Below are 18,228 nucleotides of genomic sequence, written 5' to 3'. Positions count from 1 at the left end.
TACGTTGTAATCTAGATTACAACCTGCATGATATAACTAAACGTCGTGCGTTGAAATTGTTGATATTGTTAATTAATGAATCTCTTTCTCTCTCTCTAGAAAAATATGTACAACATTTCATTCAGAAATACACAATGGGTTCAACTTTTGTGGGGTCTGACCTACGACATGAATCCCAATCCCTAAAGATGGAGACAGTGGCAGACACATCCTTTGCATATGCATTACGGCAAGATTTCATCTTAATAATTAATCATGATTAATTCATTGCTTAATGTGTGAATAAGTAGTTACCTATTTTTAATCAAGTGACAACCCCACAGTACAAATATGTTGTCTTAAAATGTGTAGGTTGTATTAACCTGCCCTTTCACCAAATACTGATGACCATGAGTGGCAAAGTGTAGCCACATCAACTCCGCAACTATTTCTTACCAACAGCTGGCACTTTTGATGACCTGAAATAAATGCTGTACACATCAATGCTGCATGTTACCTTAGCCCAGGCAGAGAGGAGCTTGGCGTCAGCCTCGACTCTCTCAGGGGAGCTCAGCCAAACCGAGGAAAAGAGCAGAGCTAGGTTCCTGTCATCTTTGTCATATTCCTTTTTCTTTTTTGTCCCCAAATCTCCCTCTGTTCTCCTTTGATATTAACTCCATCTTTTATTTGTGTGCATCATTTCCCCATCCTTACAACTCTTCTTTTTCCCTCAGTGCTCGCTCTTGCTTTTACATGCTTTCTCTTCTGTCACCACCTTCCCCAATTGGTTACTTGTGTTTAAAGTGTTAAGCACTACAAACACACACTGTTTCTTGGCATGGATGGTAATTGTGTTTATGTTAGAACTGGACAATGTGCAATGTGTCCATGACTTTTCTAAGCATTCAAAGGCAAAACCAGGACCCACATTTTTCTTTAGTTTCATTTCTCTGGAGCTATATCTGTTCACTCGTTTGCTGTTTGTTCTCTTCTCAAGACTCAGAGGTTCTGAGCATAGCGCAGCATCTGTGCGTGTGTGTGGTGACATTTCTAAAATCTTCCTGTGTGCTTTTGTCTCTATGCCGTGTTAATTTCTCCATTACAGCGCTTCGTCCCAGAGGATGGAGGATATGAATGTTGAGAAGCTTAATGTGACCTGACTGACAAAGGGTTTGCCATGTGCTATGACACAAACACACACAATCATAGGATTGACGCGCATGTGTCTTTTGTGGTCGTATTGCCCTGGGCAACCCCTGAAGCAACAAGGCGACAGGGCAGCCAGACTGTCGCAGTGTATTAGTCTATGCTCTGAGAGAGAGAGAGAGAGAGAGGGCGAGGGAGAAGCACAATAAGAGATTATGCAGCACAATAAGAGAAATACATTTATTGTGATACTATGGAATATAGGAAAATGTATTAATTAATGGACATACTGATTTTTAAGCACATTAGCCAATTAGTTGCTGCATTAGCCTTGGTTGTGAGCATTTGGAACTCACCCAGATAGGCAGGTGTCAGGGTATCATTGTACAGGGTTAGTTTCAGTTAGGACTTTTTTCATGGTGTTCTGTTTCATCATTCAAATGGTCTTGCTGTGGACCAGCCCTGAATTACATGGCACAAGGTCTGTGGTAGCAGGTCCTCCTCTTCCTTCATCTGCTGCCATTATGGGTTACCAGCATATCAGCCGGTCTTGTTTTATGCCAGATGCCCTTCCTTACGCATCCCTTGCATTTACTGGCACCAAGAAACACAAGCTGAAATGTATCCCCAGTGGCTGGGCTAAGGTGTGAGAAATATGTGATAATTCTTCATATATTTTTTGTGTTGACAGTATATACAGTATGAAAGGGAAAACAGTATAAAAATGAAATTTAATAGAATAGGTTTATAGAAGAATTTTAAGAATATAGGGCCTCACTACTGACTCATACACTATCCATAAACTCTTAATCCATATAAAAGTAACAGATGCATGAGGATATTGGGCTAGGGTGCAGGGAAACTGTCAGTGAGGCTCCAGCTTTGGTAAACCAGAGAACCTATAGGAGCCAGCACAGGGTGAAAAATTTAAATACTTTCCATAACCTCTTAATCCCGCTCAGGCATGTAGCTCATGGAGCCCATCCTGGGACGACTCACCCAGGCCAAAGTGTTAACCAACCACACACAGACACCGTTCAGTCACACCTATGGACAATTCAGAGTCACCAATTCATCTAGTGTGCATGCCTTCGGATAGGGGGAGGAAACTGGAGAACCTGGAGGAAACCCGCACCAACACAGGGAAGCTGGGATTCAAACCCTGGTGGTGTGAGGTTTAATTTCTGAACAATATTACTTATTTATTTAATTGTGAACTATATTGGGTGACCTCTTATATTACATGGCACAGGATGTGTGGAAGCAAGGCCAGGTGTTCTTACAAGAATCTATCCTCTTCCTTTCATCACAATAAATGGCCACATATCTCTTCCTACTCCTTTTCCATTCTTATTCTCGATCTTTGCATTTCCTTTCCTTTTTTGTCGCCTCTTTATTGCCACCATGTTTGCATGATCTGCATATCCGTGATACCTATCTACTCGGAGCATTTCATTATGCAAACGGAGCTGTGGATCAGTATGCATCAGATCATCAAATCACTGTGCTATTCTGCCTGCCACACTCTCAGGAACTGAAGTTGTTTTCTGATGCCGTTTACACCCCAACCCCACATGCCTCCCGCTTTTTCCCATGAGAGCTACCAGGATTTTAGGGAGCCCCTATGCCTATGGCTCATTTAGCATGTAAGCTGTAGTTGTCAAATGTTTTCTGGAGCATTTCCACCACATATCAACCTCAATCTACCCCATGTCCTGCCAACCCTTTTGAGATTAAAGACATCTGACAGTATTAATATTTTTATTTATAGAACCCTGGAAACTGAGAGAAAACAAGGTTAAGGGAAGATGCAGTAAATTAATATTCTGTGCTTCAATGAAGAACTATATATCACCTCCTTCACTGCCCTACCACAGGCCTAGTAAAAGTGTGTGTGTGTGTGTGTGTGTGTGTGTGTGTGCGAACTGTGAAGTGTATTTGCTTTCTCCCACCTCTGAGCAGTGCGTTCTGACTGTGTGTTAAGAGGCAGAGGCCAGCTGATCAGAGACGTGCTCCTGTGTGCCTCTTGCGGGTGGAGTAAGAGCCAAGCTCTACAAACACTTAAATGTGCGATTGGCAACAGTCTTAAGAGCCAGGGTGTGAGTTGCTGCACTTCTGTCAAAGATCATGTCTTTGTGAACTTTTTCTTATATTTATGTATATTTCCAGCAATATAAAATGAGTATTTTACAGTGTTGATGCAAATGGTTTGAGCAGCCAAGTGACCATAACATATTTAACGTGTGTGTGTGTGTGTGTGTGTCTGTCAGGCCTATTGGATATAGGGAACAACAGGGTCTTTGCTGGCTGTTGACCCTTTGGTGCTTCACTAAGACATGGTGGCAAGGAATCAGATATAGCAGACAGAGATGCTTCCTGCTGTGGTTATCCTGGAGGCAACCAGTATGTGTGTATCTGTGTGTGACAGAGAGAGAGAGAGAGACTGTGTGTGAATGTTCACATCTTTCCATTTGTGAGAGGGGTGAAAGGGGGGGAATTTTCAATGAAAATGATTTATTTGCAAAATACAAAGATATACTTAAAAAATTCATTTCATTTTCATTTCATTGCTTGGTAATGTTTCAGTAGGAGGTTGAGTTTGGCCCTCACAGTGACTGAACTGTGTGTGCATGTATGTGTGTCTGCATGCATGTCTGCATCTCTTTCTCTCTCTTGTAACTGGGAGCTCCCATCCAGCCTGGTTCTGGAACATTCCCCATCAATCACTGCCACGCGCCATAATCACACTTATCAATGGCTTTTATTTATTCAGCCCACTCCAGCTCCAGCCAACGGGATATTGGTGTATTTATCTACTGCCTGCGCGCTGAGAGGCTCTACAGCACGTAGAGAGAGGAGGAGGAGGAAGGGGCGAGTGAATCAGGCAACAACAACAAAAAAAGGGGGACGGGGGGTATGATGTACATCATACATCCATCTGTGTTTGCTGCCAGCATTGTGCAAATCTGTTTTTTTGAGACTGTGTGTATGTATGAGAGAGAGAATATATATATGTATACACACAGTCTCCACAATTATTTTTGTGTGTGTATATGAATGAGAGAGAGAGAGAGACAGAGATGGGGGGGATTGGCTGCAACCTCGACATGCTCTTGCTTCCACCTCTTCCCTAACTCCATCAGAGGGAGCTAGAGGTCGGCATCTGGGGATCCTAACTTCAGTTCGGCAGACGGCCAATCGGTGCTTTGCATTCAGTTGCAGAGTGTAAGGGCAAAACCTTTACATCCTTCTGCTCCCAAAATAAAGAAGAGGGAGGCACACAGAGAAGGACCCAAAACATGAAGGTCATAACTGTTAGACGCAGTGTTGATAGTCCTGCTTCATTCCATCTTTGAGTGATCTGTGTCGAAGATCTACATCTGACAATTGTTTGGCCTCATTAAATATTCACATGCACAAAAACGGCATTCAAATGTATACTTGGGATCAGCTTAGAGCATTTTAAAATGATCAACCCATTGTTAAATGTTTTGTCCGCTTCTTGACTTTAACATATGAAACCGTGCAAGGCACAGTTATTACCATGGTCAGATGTTTACTGAGTAATGCTACTGAGTGTTTTATTTATGTTTTACATGAGCCGTTTCATCCATAATGGTCATTTTTCACAGACAAATATGCTTTTCAATTGTTTGGAAGTGTGGTTGTTTAGGCAACTGAATTGAATGTAGACATCCCTAGCATGGTCAATGAAAATGTACTGTTGTGCATACTCATTTTTGTCCTGCATTCATATCTGAGCATCTCCCAAATGCTTGTTTTAAAATGTCAAAATCATTTGGAGTGCTGTATTGAGAGGCAGGTTTTTGTCACTCTGCCTCTTGCCTGAGCAGAATGTGACACAGCATGGAAGTAAGTAGGCCTCAAGAGATAATTGATGTCTGATTGCACTTCACATTGTGATCCTGTAGACATTCTATCTGGCAACATATTTTTTCACATTTCTACTTAAGGAACTAACATTATCTACCTAAACAGGACAATTAACCCTGAGTTGCCTCAAAGAGGTGCTGTCCCTGTAACTGAAGGGTGGTGGTAGCCTAGTGGATAACACACTTGCCTTTGAACCAGAAGTCACAGACAGTTTTTTAAAAAAGACCATGTGGTGTGGAGAGACCAGAGTGTGTAGAAAAACTCTTTCTCCCTCCACACAAAGCACTGTATTCAAACCACTCCAATTTGATGTTACCTGGCAGAAAGAGGCATGGCACAATAGAGGTTAAAAATGAACAGTTTCTAATTTATTAACACTGGTAAATAATTATTGTAGTTACATGTGAATATTGAATGTAAAAAGGTACCAATGTTACAGAGAAAACAGAAATAAGAAGAAAGAGTAAAGAAGCTCAGTCCCATTTTCCACATGTGAGCAGACCTTTATACCCCTGGCCTACAGGAAGTTGTCACTGACCAATCAGAACCTGTTGTTTCTGATGTCAAGCCCCCCGGTGTCTCCCTTCTGGGGAAGACAAAGAGAGTGGGTGGTCCTGACGGCCGACACTTCACACGTTGCCGTCAGACAAAAGGCATGTAAAACAGAGGTGTTGAACCATTGGCACAGGAATGTCACATATCTTCTTGTAGACGGTCGCTAAAAAATCAGCTGTTGTGCAGTTTTATATTGAAGTGAGTGGACATTCGTGGAAATGACGTCATCAACATCTTTGCGGCAAAAAATTTTTCAGACAAAACTTCAATTAACCCACAGCTTCTTTAGAGTCTAAAAAATTGTGCTAATTTTTACATCCAAATACCAAGCAACTGCAATGCTTTGCACATTTTCAAGCCATGATGGTTGGTGGAGTTACTTTTTTAGGGGAGAGGTGGAAATTTTCTGGGCGGACAAAGCATGGGAAATGGGAGGTAACCTTTCCCTTTAAGACGAAATAATAGGGGAACTTTAATACAATTGTGTCCCTGAGCAAAACCCTGTTGAGCCAGGAAGTGGTGGCCTAGCGGGTAAAGAAATAGACCCAGAAGGTTGCTGGTTTGAATCCCGATCGACCAAGGTGCCACTGAGGTGCCACTGAGCAAAGTACCATCCCCACACACTGCCCCCTGGGCGCCTGTCATGGCTGCCCACTGCTCACCAAGGGTGATGGTTAAAAGCAGAGGACACATTTCATTGAGTCACCATGTGCTGTGCTGTATTTCACAATCAATACACTTTCACTTTTACTTTTTGTTTGCTCCAAAGGGGACTGTCCCTGAAATTACTGATTATAAATCGCTCTGGATAAGGGCGTCTGCTTAATACCATAAATGCAAATGTACATTGCTCTCACAGACATATACACACACTCTGAAGGATCAAGTGGATAAATTACAGAACTGATCATTTGTGCTCTATTTGTCCAGGGTTTCTGTACATCCTTAAAATGTCTTTAAAAAATTTGAAATTGGATTTTCCAAAATGAAGACACCAAATATCATTAAAAAGAACTAGTAATCCTTAAAAATACTTCAGACACAATAAATCAAATGAAACATGCCTTCAACCTGTCAGCAGTCTGCCAGTCACTGCATGCTGCACACTTCCGGGTTAACTAAGCACAGCACACCCATGGGAATGGCCTAGTCTGTTTGGTGCCCTGTGTGAGAACACACCCCCGCCCTACACCAAAGAATCCCAAACACTTCTCCTCGCTCCGCAGCTAGTAGCGGGCCCTCCTCACAAATGGATTCAGGAGCGAAGGAGGCACTCTGCATGCTATATGAAGCTGTTAGTGATCTGCAGAATGCACACCCAGATGGACAGTTCATTGTCACTGGAAATTTAAACATGCAAGTATCAAGTCAGTTCTCACTAAATTCCATCAATATGTGGACATTTTGATGAGAGGGGAAAAAACGCGCTGGATCTTGCACGTACCAGTCATGTCCCAGGCTCAACTAGACACACCACATCATTGTTATGCTAATTACAGCATACAGACCACTTGACAGATGCACAAAACCAGTTCTAAAGCAGGTGAGAACCTGGCCAGCAGGAGCCATTTCTGCTCTTGAGTGCACAGACTGGCAAATGTTTAGAGAGGCTGCAACCAACGGTGATAACACCATCAACTTGGAGGAGTAGTGAACAGCTACATCATCAAATGCACTGATTACATTACAGTCTTCAAGTCAATTACTACAAAATCAAACCAGAAGCTGTGGACCCCGCTTTTTAGAGGGGAGACATGGTGGACTGTGATGGTGACCCCTCCCTACCGGATGCCTTCTATGCATGATTTGCCACACAGAACTATGTGACTGCGAGGAAATCCATCCCTCCTCCCAGTGATCAGGTGCTTCTCAGAGTTAACTTACAAAAGGCTGCTGGACCTTTCTACATCTCTGGAAGAGCATTCAGAGAATGTGCAGACCAGCTGGCAGATGTTCTCACTGACATCAACATCTCAATAAGCACTGCTGTCGTTCAAACATGTCTCACCATTGTGCACATGCTCTGTTGTCAGTGTTGTGTCTTAATGACTACCATCCCATTTGTACTTACACTCTTCAAGAGGCTGGTCATAAAACACTTCCCTTCACGCTGGACCCACTGCAATTTACCTATCATTCGAATTGCTCAATGGACCACCCTGCATCTGACCTTCACCTGTGAAAAGTGAAGTGATTGTCACTGTGCCACCTCAGTGGCACCTTGGCAGCTCTGTATTCCAACCTTCTGATTACGGGTTCGCTTCCTTACCCGCTAGGATACCACTACCCACCTGGACAATAAGGACACATATTCAAAAATGCTTCACTTCACTTCAACCTCCCTCTGCAACTGGATCTTGGATTTCCTGACTGAGAGATCTTCTTTTGTTGAGATGGTCATGAGGAGATAGTCACACATCTATAGGATAACCTCTCTTGGGTCTCAACAGCAGCTCAACCACCAAGAAAGCCCAGCAGCATCTTTACTTCCTATGGAGGCTGATGGAAGCCCATCTCCCCCCCACCTATTCTCACCACCTTCCATATAGGGACTGTTGAGAGCAATCTGACCAGCTGCATCACTGTCTGGTTTGGGAACTGCAAGACTCTATATCTCTATAGTCTCTCTTCCCTCCATAACAGATATTTACAACACACCCTGCATCTGGAAACCCACCAGCACTGTGAAGGACTCTACACATCCCTCACATGCACTTTTCCCCCTCCTATCATCCGGAAAAAGGTACTTGAAGCATTTGGGCCCTCACTTCCAGACTGCGCAACAGCTTCATCCCACAGGTCATCAGACACCTGAACACTCCGGGACTTTCCACTCTGCACTGACAAACACACACCCAACCTCTTATGTTCAGAACAGATCTGTATTACATTTCTATTACAGCAGTATGTGCACATTACCACAGCAGCATTGTTACTCTGCACCTTAGTTTTTTTTTTTAGCGCTGTTCGTCTTCTTTGTTGTACATGTTTTATTTGATGTTACTCTAGTTATTCTTGCACTGCTTGTCTTGCACTGCCTGTGTCCTATGTTTGCACTTTATGTAGCTGATTTGTTGATGTGCACTTTATGTCAGTATGTAACTTTGCTTAAATTTTACATGTAGCATCAGGTTCTGGAGAAACATTGTTCTTTTTACTATGTATTGTCTAACATGTATGTTGCTGAAATGACAATAACACTAGACTTGAACTTGAACTTGGCAGGTTCAGGCTCAATTTCTGTCTTAATTTTAGTCAGGCTCAGGTCGGGTCTAGCTTGAATGAGTGGTTAAATGAGCGGTTAGACTCTTTCTTGGCCCGATCCTATATTTTGAAGTATCATACAAGCAGGTTAAAATAATCGTATTTACATTATTTTCATTCTTATGTTGCTCAGAAAATCTGCAGCAATAACACATAGGTTGTGTATATTATAATTTGTAATGCACCTTTTACCTACACTGAGCAGCACAGAATATCATTTACATGTTGCAATAGCAACAGAAAGCTTTACCATTAGTACTAGCTACAGGCTTTATCCACCCAGTAAAACTGGGGTCCAACTTATTTTTGTAAGTCTGATGGTGATGGTGCCTATGCTCACTAATCATTGTTTACTGTGCGTCACCATGTATTACATTGTGTATTGGTTGGCTATAAAGGCAAGTGAGACAACTGTGCAAAAACTGCCAGATGAAAAGAGATCTGTACCTTGCCTTGCTAATGGAATTACTTAGTCAGTTTTAGGACTGGTCAAGCCAAAAGAATTCTACTTTACATTTGCTAGGGGCAACAGCCACATCAGATATTCCACCCACAATGACTGATTGCGTGGCTAATTAAAACCAACCCTCCCACATCTGTTCATCTCGTGGCAGCATGTGAGCTACCTAGTTATACACTAGTTATATCTCTCCAGAGTTTAAAAAGCATCTGTCTGAGAAGCTAAAGTAAGGTTGTTGTTTTTTTGCTTTCACATTTGTGTTTACATTCTATGATTTTATTTAATAACAAATTGTTTTTAATAAACTTTTGTGTTGTAGTGTCCTTTAATCAATGGCTACTAATCAATTCCTTGTTTGCTTTTGAGTACTATAATTGCCACCTACTGACCATTCTTGGTATGCTGTATTATCTTGGTTTCAGAATGCAATACAAATAATTGGTGGGCAGACAAGTGACTAGTTAAAAACAGGGATGGGTTACTGAACAGGCCTACCAGGCTTGAGGTCTCAAAAGCTCTGGTGCTCTGCAAAAAAAATAATAAAAAATATAGGCTTATAGTGGGTTTATTCTCATTTCTGAATGTTGCCCTGTTAATTCCACAGAAATTCACCACATTTTATCATTCTCACAGGGAGCTGCTTGACAATGATGATCAGGGTTATTATATATCTATGAATAAATAAATGAAATAATAATAATAACTCTGGCCCTTGGACAAATGAAGTTGATGACCCCAATACATGGTCTTAAATTTGATGAAAGTGGCTTAAATGTGGCCTCTTTAAATATGCAGAAACCCTGTTGTCATTTGAAGTGAATCACATCAGCATTGTGTTCATCTTGTATGATTTCTACTGTCTCACCTGCTGGACATGTTTCAGGTACTTACAAACTGTGCTCTCTCTCACTCTCTTTTTCTTACAGTATCTGCTGAGAACCTGGAGAAGAGTCTAAGACAAATGGAGGGGCAGCTGAGGCAGCTGGATTCAGAACTGGAGTCTTTCAGCTTTTCACAAGACCCTAATGATAGATTCAGCACTAAGATGGCTATATCCTTTATATCTCACCCACAAACATACATTTGTTTTTTTTGTACCTTAGTTAACATCACACATAAGTATCACAAGCAGTGTTGAACCCTAATAATTTCTTACATCAGTCTTCTAAATAATGTGTGGTGGTGTTGCAGGGAGCACATAACATACTTAAAAAAGTACCAAGAAATTACAAAAATCATTTACCAAAAACTTCCAAATTGACAACTGGATTGCAACAAGCTTCTTCTAAATACTTCCAGTTTATGTCTTTTTATAAAAACATTAGCAGGCACTGCAAATGTGGCCTGTGTTGTAACAGGCAGCCTTATAAACATTAGTTATTAGTTTCTTTAGGATCACCAGGGGAAATGGCTATCTGGTTCCTAGGAGAGTGTGTTATCCTGTAGGCTTCTCCTACCACTCCAAACCAAACATGCAGACTATCAGAACTTTTGTTCCAGTATCCCAAGTGGTGACTTAGATAATGCTTCCGAAACATCCCACACACATTCAAGTAGATGCAGTGTCAGTAAAGAAACTTTTTAGGATACTTCATTGTCAGAGTCTTCACAGCTCAACCCATCATTATTTTAATATCTCCATTAAGGATGTAGCAGTGTGGGCGAGTGAGTGAGTGTGTATTTGCGTGTCAGGAGGGCTTTAATTAAGGCATCTGAATGATATGTACACAGAGCGCCTTAAAATAAAATAATCCTCCAGGGGTCCCTTGGAGTTCAAATGAAACCATATGGAACCTAGGAGTGAGTTCCTGCAGCGGCATATGACTTTCAGGATTTAGTTATATGTGAAAAGTAATGCACATACACCTCGGAACAGCTCTGTGAAGTGACAATCTTTTCTAAAAAATAGTCACCAAACACAGTGGAAATGAATTCTTTTCAGAGCTTTCCACAATGCAATTTCCTCCTCCCTGTTTTGAATAATGTGAGCGATCCATGGTGGAACAGTGGTTTGTTCAGGCTACAGGTTCTTCTCCATATCAGACCTGTATTCTGGCTGGGGAGCGAGATAGAATACTTTAAAGTGTAATACACTTTAGAGGGATGAGGGCAGGGCCAGGATGCGGGTTAGAGAGAGCGCGAGAGGGAGGATGGACAGATTGGATGGAGCGATACCCGTCGGCCCTGACTCTTGACTGCGGCCTCATTTGCAGCATGGCTGCGCTTCACAGGGCTCCAGTGTCACTGAAGAGTCAGCCTGGGAGAGCACAACCTATTCAGTAGAGTTCAGACTGCAGTTACCACGCACACTTCTCACATCCCTGTTCAGTACAGTTTCACCTGCCTGTGTAGCGCACACACACCTACAGAGGGCTAGACTTTTTAAGTTGTCTTTAAAACAAGCTGATTTATTTACTGAAGACAAATTGAAATGCATTTGAAGCACTTTTGCTGTTTTACGTGACATTTTCCGTCATTTTTTCAGTCTGTGATTCTCCACACCTTACCTTCAGAACTACAACATGAAAACCTCTATGTTGTTCATCAAACAAATATGAAATTATACAATTGCTTTTGAATATCTGAAATGTGCCTGTTGCATGATTGCTGTGTGAACACGCACAGAGTTCATTATAAAACACTGGGGCAACATGCACAGCTACATGCAACAGTTCACGTCACACTCAGTCAGCGTGACTGAGGAAGCTTTACTAACGAGCAGGAGGCGTTATAGACAGTGTCATTAGAGATCTCGCATGGTGGGTGGTGCCGTGAGACCTTCCCAGTCTCTGTCCATTATTCTGTTGTTTAGGGGCTAAATGCAGGCATCAGCTGCAGCAGTGCCGTTGCATCCACTTTCTCTGTATTGATTCAGTCTTCTTCACATCTTGAAAACAAAACAGCAGAGTGAATTGATTTGGTGTGTGTGAGAGAGAGAGAGAGAGACCCATCATGCTTGACTGACTCTAACTCTCTGGATGTGCTTGACTGCGCTCATTGTGGCTTGGTGCTGTCTGACATCCAAGGAGTGTTGTGTGTCTTTGTGTGTGTTTCTGTATGTGAAGCAATCATTTACCAAACACACACCTACACATGCAGCGCACAATCAGGGTCTCAGGTGCTTCTCACCTGTTTTACAAAGTCATGCAAGGAGTCTACATCACCTTGTTTTTGTGAAATATACCCTGTATGTGTTTTATTGTTTCCCGCCTGTGTGTGTGTGCGTGTGAATGAGAGAGACAGAGTAAAGCACTGCCCTTGCTTTCTGACCTGTTGCGACTGAATGCATGGCCCCGGTGTCTGATCTGAATGGGAGACACAGCATCTCCTCACCTGCCCTTTGCCTCTTTTGGAACTGAACCCTTAGAGATTTACACTCCCTCACCCCTCCCTCTTTCCTTTAGGCCATTGATTTCTTCCTTTTCTCCTTTAGAAGAAGATACCTCCCTATCCACTGCTTATAGTCTAAGAGAAAAGTTTGATCTCCTGCCCGATCTTTTTCTCCCCAGTTATGTCTTCCTACATCTATCCCTCATTCATCCACCCCCCCCCCCCCCCCCCTCTCTTTTGCACCAGTCTAACACACACCACCCTGTCTTTAATGGGGCTTAATAACCCTTACCAGTAACTGCTCAGCTGTTAAATGTACCATTTTAATAGGTGCGTTGCCACAAAGCTAATAAGGACTGCTGGTTGCCTGCAAAGGAAGCAGCACTCACAGTTTGTGCGGAGACGCAGGAGGATGATAAATGCACTTCCCAGCAAGTTCTTTAGGAATGCAGCAGTTTTATTTCTCCCTTTGCTTAATTATTTCTTGTGCTACGTGGACGAATACAAATATGCCCCCTGTACACTCACGCTGAGTTTGTACAGACATTAGGGTTTGTGTAGACGCTCAGTGCCAAGCGCAGACAAAAACATGTAGCCACAGCTCTTCCTCTGCTTTTAATTGGATTTCAGACACGCGCTGACTTCCTGATACAGCGGATTGTTTTTCCATATGTCTGGAAATTCAAGAATTATTAACAATGATTATACATTTTAAGCTGCTGCAAGAATGTTTCTTTAGTCTTAGCACCTCATTTGAATGAGCATTTTATTCACCGGGGTTGCAGTGTGATTTAGTAACAAACACGAAACCCAGCAGTCCTGACCAGGCCTTAATGTAGCCTGTGACCACAGAGATTCTCTGTTCCTCGGCCTTTACTGATGTTACACCCCCAACAGTCAAACATCAGAAAAATCTTGAAATTTACACCCCTCAAGTGTCTGATTAAACGGTTCAAAAAATGTAGTGCTTTTGTTTGCAAAACATATGTCTTTCAGTCTGTCAGTCATACATAAATAGATAGATACTTTAGACCATGATAAGAAAAACTCTATAGTGCTTCTAGTGAGGCATGTTTCAGGAGAAACCTAATAACCTGCACTCCCAGCAGAGGTTCTGGTTCTTCATAGGGGTTCACGTTGCCCATAATGACAGATAAAACAAGGGCTTCTTTATCTATACCGTTTAGCTGTTAGCTAAGTGCCAGCTTTGCAGACAACACTTCAGTCCTTCAGGTATTTCGTGAACAGTAGCACTGCCGTGCAAGAATGCATAAGAAAACACTGAATCCATAGGACTGAATAAAAATTTCTCAGTCTTAAGCATTAAAACCCACATACATACTATGTTTAAAACCCTTGACTGCAGACCCCTTACAGCTTTTCAAAGTACGCACGTGATCACTACCAGAAGCTTGTCATCATGCACAACAACATGGGCACCCTCTACCAGAATCTGCTTGAGTACTTCGCCATGGACCCCAAGAAGACCTCAGTGGAGGAGCTGTTCACAGACCTCAGCAACTTCAGATCCATGTTTGTGGTGAGCTGCCATCTTATTCTTTCAGTCTTTCTTTCAAGATGCATATATTCACACAGTGACTTGTTGACACCTGTGACTAAACAAAGGCACAGATTATCATATCACAGTCAATATGCAAGCAAAATGCAGGCAACCTTTTTTGACTTGCAGGCCATCTGTTCCCAACAAACAATATCAAGCTGTATTCATGCTGTGTTTCATGACTAACATGCTGCATTTTCACTTTTCTGAGGACAGACAACACAAGGCCCTGCCGTGTGTTCTGTGTTGTGGTACCCCTCAAGATGTACACATTACGCACTGTTACTAGATGTATATTTGGCTTGGGGTGAAATATAATGGGAGCTAATTAGTACCAAAGACTCCCATTCTAACATTTGACTGACACTTTGACATGCTAGTCACCAAAATGGATTTCACGGTCCTGTGGCTTTAGTCTCAGAGTGCAACAGAACGTTGTGAGGTGTGTGTCTGTGGCACACTTTTGCTTCCCCCCATTCCTATTTCAAATGTTCAGCAGACAGAAAGAGAGGGAGCCATTCTTTCTGTTTTATAAAATACCATTTGAAATGCAAAGTTATTTTCCAGTTGACTGCTACAATGATGAGAGTAGTCTCATTGCTTTTATTATTTTAAATGATTTCATGATCGAAATGCTGAAATTCAGGCAGAATGAACCTGTGACTAGGCAGGCCGTCACATGCATGTTAATGCTCCCCTTTGAGAAGGATAGTGAGGGCCTGTTGTTAGTCCAGAGGGCCTTTAAAGCCCCCAATAGCACAGACACACCTCCAGAGCACCTCTACATCATTCATAGAAATGAGGAAAAGAGAATTTTTTTGTCTCTTGTCAGATATCATGATTGATGGATATTTTATAGTGATTTTGTAGGATTCTGTATTAAACAGAACTGAGGGTATTTTTTTCCTATTACTTGGCCATTCTCACATATACAGACTCTTTCTCTTTGATTCTTTTCCCCCCACAGTCCCTCAGTGCAGGCCCGGCTGTTCAGACTGACTTTGTCGTGTCTCTCAGTCTTTCTGAAAAGTGGTTTTGGCTATTGCTGCCCCATTTCCCAGAAGTACTCTCTCTCCCTCCTGCTCACCCTCACTCTCGCTGCCTCACTAAACAGAAAAGAGATTAGGTACTAGGCTTCACAGCGAAGGAGAGATGGGGTGACAGGGGAGGAGGAGGAGTGGGGGGTGCCATGTCTCAATGACCCATTTCACCTGGCCTCTTTACAGTTAGCTGGAACACAGAGCAAGTGGCTGGTCATCCTCAGCCCGGGTACGAGATGCACTCCTTTGCTCACAGGGCCGCGTTTCCGCTCCTGTACTGATTAGCTCTGATTCCTTCATTATCCGAACATTACAGCTGCCCACACTCTCTGCACTGTGTCTTGCATTGACATTTCCTCCCAACACTAGTGGAGACATTGCTATAAAACCGAGCGAGAGAGAAGGACTAAATTAATTAGATATGAGTCAAATGTGCTGTGAATAGGCTCAGAATGTGAGAAATTAAATGTAAGTATTGGAATTAAAACAAGACTTTAGAGAACCATAATAATAATCTGATTTCACACCTTTTGCTAAGCTGCAGGGAGTCCATAGAGTCATTGTCTCAGGAAAATAATGGTGCAGAATGAGGATTTAGTCACATTGCCTTTCAAATTACACAGAGCAGTAATGCCTATAGTGGTCTTTAAAGCAGTTTTGTGTGCTGGGACTATACACTGGTACACCCTTTTGCCTTAATTCTTTGTGGAATAGAATGTTGGAAGGGGTTGGAAGTATTCATCAGCGATTTTGGTCCATATTGAGTTGGCTGCTCATCCATGCCAGTGAACTCATTGTCATGTTCAGGAAACCAGTTTCAGATTATGAGCTTTGTGACTTGGTGCATTATCCTGCTGGAAGTAGCCAATCAGCAGATGGGTAGACTGTAGCCCTAAATGGGATGGACATGTGCAGGGCTTTATGGAGGGATATTTGTTGGTGAGAACAATCATAGGAAGTATTCTTTTTTTTGTCTAAACCCAACGTACCCTATAGCTGGTTTTCCAGATGAAATAGGTGCCCTGTATGCTACCCTTCCATGTATATTATTTTTGAAGTATGGCCCTTAAGTATTCTTGAAAGTAAATGTGGGAATGTGTGTTCCTGGGGATTACTGCTTGGAATTTGGATTTTCAGTGAACTGTTCAATATCGCAGTAACATACAGTATAGAGTAACACAATATATTGTGATATAATCGTATCGTGTTCTGAATGTCACGTGAGTAAGGGTGTTGAAATTAATCGTGCAATCGATGCAAGCGTGGCCGATTCTGCATTGATGCAGTGCAGAACATAATCAATTATATCATAATGACTTTGCTTGGTGATTTTCTGGCTGCCTTATCTGAGAACAGCGCCGCTGACATAATGTCGCGTGCGGTCGAGAATTCTTTCTGTGACTTTGAAACACACACAGACGAAGCGAGAATGGAAGAAAATCTTCCTCTTAGTGTCCAGATTTCTACAACACAACATTATTGTTTTACCGGAAGTTTAGAAAAACACACCTACCCCGTGGTGCCCACAGACCGTTTAGTCTGAAAGCAGCTTTAGATTTTCTCCAATGAGAAGGAAGGTCTGTTTAGTCCATCCTCACCTGACGCCACGGACGTCTGAACCAGGCATTTCTGCCATCTGTGGCTTCAGATGAGCGCAGTAAGAATACAGACCGTTTTTCTGCTCATTGTAGCAAATCAAAGCGTCCACACAGGTGTACGAGACCTGAACTCTTGTATTTGAAAACATCATGTGACAATGTAGAAAATGTATGGGGTGCATTGTGATTCATTGCCCCTAGAAAAAGATTGATGTGGAAACTGATTTTGAAACTCCATTTATCAGACATATGTTGCCTCTTTTTTAAAGGAGCTAAAAATTGATTAATTTATTCATTTGCAATTGTCAATTTATTCAGTGATTAATAATCCAGCTGTTCTTTGTATCCGGTCCTCTTTAGCTCAGCTGGCTGTGATCTAACAAGGTCTTGATTTTAAGAAGCTAATGGATGTTATTGAGTGGATCGGCTGCCAATTGTCTTTAGCCAAAGAGTTTTTCGTTGCGTATTGGGACCCCCATAAGGCAGTGATCAGAAACCCTTTTCACATTCCCAGACTACATGGATTTTTTTCCCTCCAACACAACATCAGGTCCTTTTACTTTCCCCTCTCACTGCGAGTTCAGTTTTTCCATGCAAGCTAATATAAGAGTAGGCTCTTTTTAAACCTTCTTTTGTGCTGACATTGACTTGTGCTTTCAATACATAAATTCAATTAGGCTGCATTTAGAGAGGTAGTTTGCCCAACTTAATGTATAGATTTGTGTGTGTGCGTGCATGCATATTCTCTATTTGACGTATGCTTGAGCACCTTTACATTAGCAAGTCTGGCATTTCTTCTGAATCTCATTTTCAGTTTAACTAGCCAAAGATGTCCATTTTGCAGAGGCTAACCACACAAACAATGGCACTGTCATTTCTGTAGCCAAACCAATGGGGGGTATGATGTTGCTATTAAGCTTAGCCTTACTCCTCATACAATTGTTGTAATTAAAACAATCTGACTTTTATTTTAATGGGGAGAAACACTGAGACAAAACTTTTGTACAAATTGTGATTATGTTGCCTCATAATACATCCTTGTAATTTACAACACTGACAGACTACGAGCAGACAGCAGACTAATGCAATGAGATTAACATGCATGGTCTTAAGTGATGGATATTACGTAAATTCTTATAAGAGATCCATCGCTCTGCTCTTGGGTTATTAGACATCAATCACCCATACAGTGACTGTGAAGTCATGTTCACTCACAGGCACTGATATAACATGGACTTGACTTTAGTAAATGTGCCCTTTTCCTCACATCATCCGATTCCCCTTGTTCTGTTCATTCATCAGCCGCTGCGTCCCTAGAGCTGTTGACCATGCAGTGCTTTATGTTTATTTGTTAGTGTGTGACTGTGTATAATAGTGAAGGTGTGAGTCTGGCTGTTAATG

At 42.0% G+C, this 18,228-nt stretch overlaps 1 protein-coding gene across 7 annotated transcripts in view; it reads left to right on the top strand.

The window, feature by feature from the left end:
- The window catches only part of diaph3 (diaphanous-related formin 3), a 219,976-nt gene that overhangs the window by 146,029 nt on the left and 55,719 nt on the right, over positions 1-18,228 (top strand). For all 7 annotated transcript variants that reach the window (XM_028979066.1, XM_028979068.1, XM_028979067.1 and 4 more), the window contains 2 exons: positions 10,225-10,349; positions 14,004-14,168. In XM_028979066.1, the coding sequence (XP_028834899.1) occupies positions 10,225-10,349; positions 14,004-14,168 (290 nt within the window). The remainder of the gene's footprint in view (positions 1-10,224; positions 10,350-14,003; positions 14,169-18,228) is intronic.

This window comes from Denticeps clupeoides, chromosome 5 (assembly GCF_900700375.1).
Source record: "Denticeps clupeoides chromosome 5, fDenClu1.1, whole genome shotgun sequence".
NCBI classification, from domain to species: Eukaryota; Metazoa; Chordata; class Actinopteri; order Clupeiformes; family Denticipitidae; genus Denticeps; species Denticeps clupeoides.
The sequence above is the reverse complement of the archived record's forward strand: the minus strand, read 5'-3'. Positions and strand labels throughout refer to the sequence as shown.